Here is a 6341-nt window from a genome sequence, read left to right as displayed (position 1 = left end):
TTATGGCTGTAAGCTTTTAAATGGTGTTGAGAAATATATCACTGCCTTGTGCCTTTCAAGACTAAAAAAGGGAACTATTTCAAAATGACGTCTTCAGCATTAATGTGAACTTTTGCCAGCTAGCTTTCTGAAGTCCACACCCCCTGTGAGTTTGATGAATAAAGCATTCTGACGATCACTGCATTCTCATAGAACACACATGGCAATCATGGAGTCTAGAGCATTGTGTCTGCTGATGCTCTGCTGTTTTATCGATGTCTGCAACCTTCATCCGCTCATTCATCCCAGTAATGGACTTGGTGTGTGTCGTAAAAACTCAAGTTTGACAGCGCTGGAGGTTCTACCAGGTGGAGGCTGGGATAACCTGCGCAACATAGACATGGGACGGGTGATGAATCTGAGCTATTCCCAGTGTCAGACCACAGAAGACGGTGTCTATCTCATTCCAGATGAAGTTTTTGTCATACCACAGAAGGTGAGCGGAGTGGAAACACACTCAGAGATCATCATGTCATGGCTGAACCAGACAAGCTCTACGTCAAGCTCCATTAATGCTGATGGTTCTTTCCTTTCTGCGCTTAACGGAAAATACTCTGAAGAAAACAAACGCATGAAAACCCACCAAGTGAAAGATAATTCTGTAACATCACGGGTTCAAGTAAGTCAAAACCACAATAATGCACATTCAGCTATTGTACATTTAATCTTTTATATTTGCTGAAGATAAATTTGTTAGAACTTTACATTTTTTAATGTTTATTATTTTATTATTAAAAAGTGTGTTTTTATTTCATATGTGCAGTATGATTCAGTACCTGATAACCATAATTACCCTCCTTCAGTACTTTGAAACATCTTCTGCTACATATAAACAAAACACTCTCAAAGTATACTTTTGTTTGAATGATGATATTCAATAGAGTATAATCTTACATTTATCATTATTATTATTATGACTGTGCAGAAAAGATTCATAAGAACTTTTTTTCAAACTGAGTCATCATTAAATGTCATCAAAAATGTCATATATATATATATATATATATATATATATATATATATATATATACACACACACACACATAGACATTTCTTTTCTTTTTTCTTTTTTTCCAGATCCGTAACCGGCTGTACACAGTAAAGGCGTATCCTGACTTCACTCTGGACTCCCGCTTCGCTCAACAGGCGGTGGAAATCGCAGATGCTATTGAGAACAATCAAACCCATCTTGCAACTTACCTGTCAGAGAAACTCATACTTGATTATGGTACCCATGTCATTACAAGTGTTGATGCTGGTGCTACTTTGGTGCAAGAGGATTATTTAAAAAAGTCTTTTGTCTCCAGCAGTCAGTCCGATATGTCTTCTGTTTCTGCATCAGCAGGCTTGAACTTTTTCCACAAACTTAAGTTTGATATTAGCAGCAAGGAATCCCAAGAAAGTTCACAAACTCAGGGGTATCAGAGTAACATTGCATATTCTTTAATTCAGAGCCATGGTGGAGCTTTATTCTACCCAGGCATGACTCTGCAGAAGTGGCAATTGAGTACGCTCAATAATCTGGTGGCTATTGACCGCTCTGGACTGCCGCTGCACTATTTTCTTAATCCATCCACATTCCCAGACCTCCCAGCACTAACAGTTAATAAAATGGCTTCATCAGTTCAGCAGGCTGCACTGAAATACTATAGGATAAACAAACGTCCAGGGTGTGTAATTCCAGATTCCCCAAATTTTAACTTTCAGGCAAACATAGATGATGCTTCCTGTGAGGGTCCAGTCACCAATCTTAGCTTTGGTGGAATTTACCAACAATGCACTTCACTGACAGATGGAGATACTATCTGTGGTGAGACAGCACAGACAAATCCAGCTACTGGTGGTTATTCTTGCCCTCCTTTTTACTATCCCACTTTATTACGCTCTGAAAGAGTAGAAAAAGATTATACTCGTCGTGAGTGCTACACATATTATGAAAGTTGTGGGTTCTTTGGGTTGTCAAGTTGTACGCAGACAGAATGTAATGATGTTTATCATGTCCGTCGTGCACAAGTTAACACCTACTGGTGTTTCTCAAATGGAAAAATCCCTGAGTACTCTGGATATCTGTTTGGAGGTCTGTTTGGACCATCTTTACAAAACCCTCTGACCAAATCCAATAGCTGTCCTCCAAACTACTTTGCTCTAAAGTTCTTGTCTAATGGCATGATGGTTTGTCTGAGCAAAGATTATGAGGCCGGAACAAGATTCTCTGTGCCATTTGGTGGTTTCTTCAGCTGCCAGTCTGGAAACCCTCTCTCCAATGGTCAATCTCGCTGTCCACCTCAGTTCAGCCAACATCTTGCTGCCATTAGTGATGGCTGTGAGGTGCTGTACTGTGTCCAGTCTGGTGCGTTCACTGAGGGTCAGTTAAATCCAATCCGTCTCCCACCATTCATAAGAAAACCACTGGTTGGCATGAATGCGACAAATACTGTAACTGTAATGACAGAAGGTGATCGTTCTTGGGTGAGAGATGGAGAAAATAAGAAGTGGCGACTGGCAAAGCCTGGTGAGGTTAACCGAATGGATATAGTGTCCGAGTCTGACATGTCATCTTCTCAAATGTCTGGAGGAGAAATAGCTGGTGTAGCTGTTGGTGTGATGGTTCTCATTGCTCTTGTGGTTGCAGGAACTGTGTTTTTAATGAAAAAAAGGCGATCTTCTGGCCTCAGGGTGACCGGAGGTTATCAAGAACTTTAAAGTGAGGCCAAATTAGGCAGTGTAGAGGGAACAAGAGAGAACAGTATGAGGAACATTAATTAAAACACCACTGGCATAACAACTAATGATCTTTTCTAAATAATTATTTTTTACTTAGTGATTTGTGTACCTTTAAAGAAGTACCATTGCGATTCATGTTTGTAATCGGCAGAATTATAATAAAAATAAACAGTAAGTAAAGGTTTATTCTCATGAATCAGTGATTATTATTCTATTGTTTGACATGGTGTTTGTTGAAATATCTAAATGGTAATAAGTTTTACATTTCATACATTTTTAAATTTTACAAGTATTTTTCTTGAAAAAGTCAATCAGTTAACAAGAACCAAATTGGTCACAATTGTTGTGGAATGTGGAATTCAATTAAATTTGTTCATTCTAAATTATTAGGGAAAAACCCTATTGTAATTGTTAGGATGTTCAAACAAAAATATTGTGCCTTTAAAGGGGAAAAAAGTTGACGTGACGGTATGCCAGAACGTTTGAAGTGGGTGTGGCACCTTTTTACTAAAACAACTATCAGTCTTAAAGAGTATGAGGTCTCTGTGGAACAAAAAGGGGCGTTTCCCAAATTTAAGGTTTTTTCAAACTGAAATTGGCATTTTTCAACCTCTTTAACCTGATTTGCTCAAATTGAGTGGGAGATTCCCGAAAAGAAAAAATATCTTGTATATGAAGTGTATTGTTGTAAACTAGCAGTTGTTTAACGTTTCATTTGTGTGAATATGCTTGCTAGCCCGTTGTAAAGAGCTCCAAAGCAATCTAAATCCACTCACAATCTATAACGTGACCATTTAGCTAACATTCACTATTCTATTTGATGAATCTGTTGGTCACTTGATTTGTTTTAGTTTTGTCATCAGGTTGTGGCTAATGTCTGTAATCAATAAAATGATTATAAAGTTTAAAGTCTTCAGAGTCATCATATCAGGTTAACACTTTATTTATGCTTGTACAAGATCAGTAAAGCATCGCCTACTACATGTAAAGCTCATACTGTACAAATACAATTTAAAGAGCATATTGCAGGTTAAATTTTTGTTTCGAGATGAATATATAACCTTGTACGAAAATAGGGGAGAGCGGGCCAAAACCTAACGCTTTTTGACTTTTATTGTAATGGGTTCCTCACTGGTCTTCCCAAAAAGACCATAAGACAGCTGCAGCTCGTACAGAACGCTGCTGCCAGGATTCTGAGCAGAACCAGAAAACATGAACACATCACACCAGTCCTCAGGTCCTTGCACTGTGTTACGGGTGCTGGTTGCAGAGACGAGACGGAAACGGAAACGGAAATCCACAATTAATGGGTCTTTAATGAACACAGGCGCAAAACGAACAACCAACACATATAAGATAACATTTAGAACAGACAAGGAGTGAAGGGAGTGAGTCCATATATAAGGGAGTGCTAACAAGGAAGTCCAGGTGATGACGATGAGTGATGATAGGGAGATGACGAGGGAAGTGAGTGCAGGTGAGGAGAACAGGAGGATCATGGGAATTGGAGTTCTGGAGACAAGGGATCCGTGACACACTGGCTTCCAGTTGCATTTAGAATTGATTTTAAAGTACTGTTACTTGTTTATAAATCAATCAATGGCCTAGGACCTCAATATATTGCATATATGCTCATAGAATATAAACCTAACAGATCACTCAGATCATCAGGATCAAGTCATTTAGAAATACCAAGGGTTCATTCAAAGCAAGGAGAGTCTGCTTTTAGCTGTTACGCCAGCCGCAGCTGGAACCAGCTTCCAGAAGAGATCAGGTGTGCTCCAACAGTAGCCACATTCAAATCCAGACTCAAAACACATCTTTTTATCTATGCATTTGCTGACTGAGCACTGTGCTATGTCCGAACTGTTTGCATTTTATTTTATACGTATTATCTTTTTATTCTTTTAATTCCTTTTCCTGTTTTTATTTCATTTTTAATGTATTTTATATCTTTTACGTATCATCTTGTTTTCTGACTTTTAATGCATTTTAAATATTGCTGTCTGGTTGAAAGAGCTGGGAGAATTAGGAAGAAAGCATTTGTGATTAGGTTAAAATTTGGTACAAACCATGGGGAAATTTGAGCTGTGGTGCATGGTTAAGATATCTCTGGATTACAGTCAGGACACTTTCCAAAGGGGAAATTTGAACTGTGTTGCATAGATAAGATATCTCCGGAAGGGGGGATTAGGGCTGTGTGGTGCAGTTTGAGGTGTCTTGGCAAAAGGGGAGATTGAAACTTTGTGTATCAGTTTGAAGTGCCTTAACAGGTAGCAGTCCTGTCATGTGAGGAAGATCCATTTAGATCCGCTCTGATGGATAGATCCGTTTAGATCCACTCTGACGGACAACAACAACAACAACAACAACAACAAAACTCCCTAAGACTTCCTAGCTCTTCCATCCAGATAGCAAAATAGTGTTATTTATTACTGTTATTTCTATTCCTTATGTTCTATTTTTATTATTCTTCTTTATGTAAAGCACTTTGAATTACCATTGTGTATGAAATGTGCTATACAAATAAAATTGCCTTGCCTTGCCTTGTCTTTCTCAGTTTGTGTAAATCTACTTTGTGTTCAGTGAATTTCTTTTGTTCCACATTAATTTCACACGTCTGGTACAAATATGTGGCTTTGTTTCATTAATACACTGTATAATTTTTTCTTTATTTACCCTGAAAGAAGGGAACTGAAATGTGACAACATGCCCCATAGGTGGAGCACATTGTATCATGTGATGGGGCATGTTGTAACGACCATATGACAGCTAAAAATTTTATCTGACTTAATTAAAAAAATATACATGACAAACTAAAATATTTTGTCAATAAAATACAATAATTCTTTTTTTTCATATAAAATAATAGCATTTTTTTTTTTAGAAATTTAAATTTAAATAATTTTGTAGTTTGACACTGAACACTGCAGAGCACAACTATACAGCCTAGAGCAAAACAATACAAACAAACAGCTCAAGAAACACATTCAGAAAAACACAGAGCTGAACTCAACACTCTCCTCCCTCCACTCACAGCTCTCACTGAACACCAGACAAATAGACTGACTACTTAAAAGCTCTTACTTTGCTCTACTTTAGAGTACTGAAAACTTGTTGAGGATTTGTTGCATGTCTGCTAATACGCTGTTGAACCTCTACAACCTAAATGGATAACAAATTGGTAACACTTTACTGACAGACTGTTTAATAGCTTTTTACATGTTACTTACAGTGTAATGCATGTTACAAAACATTTAATAGACTATCTACAGATGCTATCCTGATGAGATTAAGTACTCCGTTAGAAGTTTTACCTTTCCAGAACATTCTCAGAACTTCCCCACTGGTGTTAAGGATGTTGCCTAGTAATGTTCCCAGTACGTTCACAGACGGTCACGATGTGGAGTTCTTTTACGATTTGGGGGACGTTATTTGGTGGACCTTCAGGGAACATTCAAGACATTCTCTGAACGTTTAGGGAACCATACTTTATTTGGAAATGTTCTCAGAACGTCCCTGCTGCCTTTGTCAAAATATTGAATTGAAAATTAGAGCTAAATTGACTAACAAAAGTG

The 6341-nt window shown here is 37.8% G+C and overlaps 1 protein-coding gene across 1 annotated transcript; it reads left to right on the top strand.

Annotated features, from left to right (window-relative positions):
* The first annotated feature begins 208 nt into the window (after positions 1 to 208).
* LOC125268090 (macrophage-expressed gene 1 protein-like) lies at positions 209 to 2742 on the top strand. The gene is made up of 2 exons (XM_048190199.1): positions 209 to 658; positions 1117 to 2742. The coding sequence occupies exons 1-2, from the start codon at positions 209 to 211 to the stop codon at positions 2740 to 2742; spliced, it is 2076 nt and encodes a 691-aa protein (XP_048046156.1).
* Positions 2743 to 6341: the final 3599 nt, after the last annotated feature.

The sequence above is a fragment of the Megalobrama amblycephala genome, linkage group LG5, assembly GCF_018812025.1.
Source record: "Megalobrama amblycephala isolate DHTTF-2021 linkage group LG5, ASM1881202v1, whole genome shotgun sequence".
Classification (NCBI taxonomy): Eukaryota; Metazoa; Chordata; class Actinopteri; order Cypriniformes; family Xenocyprididae; genus Megalobrama; species Megalobrama amblycephala.
Note: the sequence above shows the minus strand (reverse complement) of the source record. Positions and strands in the feature narration are given on the sequence as shown.

Excerpts from the sequence above, each read along its gene's own strand:
- LOC125268090 (XM_048190199.1), top strand. The coding sequence starts at position 209 with ATGGAGTCTAGAGCATTGTGTCTGCTGATGCTCTGCTGTTTTATCGAT. Across the intron at positions 659-1,116 it reads CTGTAACATCACGGGTTCAA|ATCCGTAACCGGCTGTACAC; the intron begins GTAAGTCAAAAC and ends CTTTTTTTCCAG.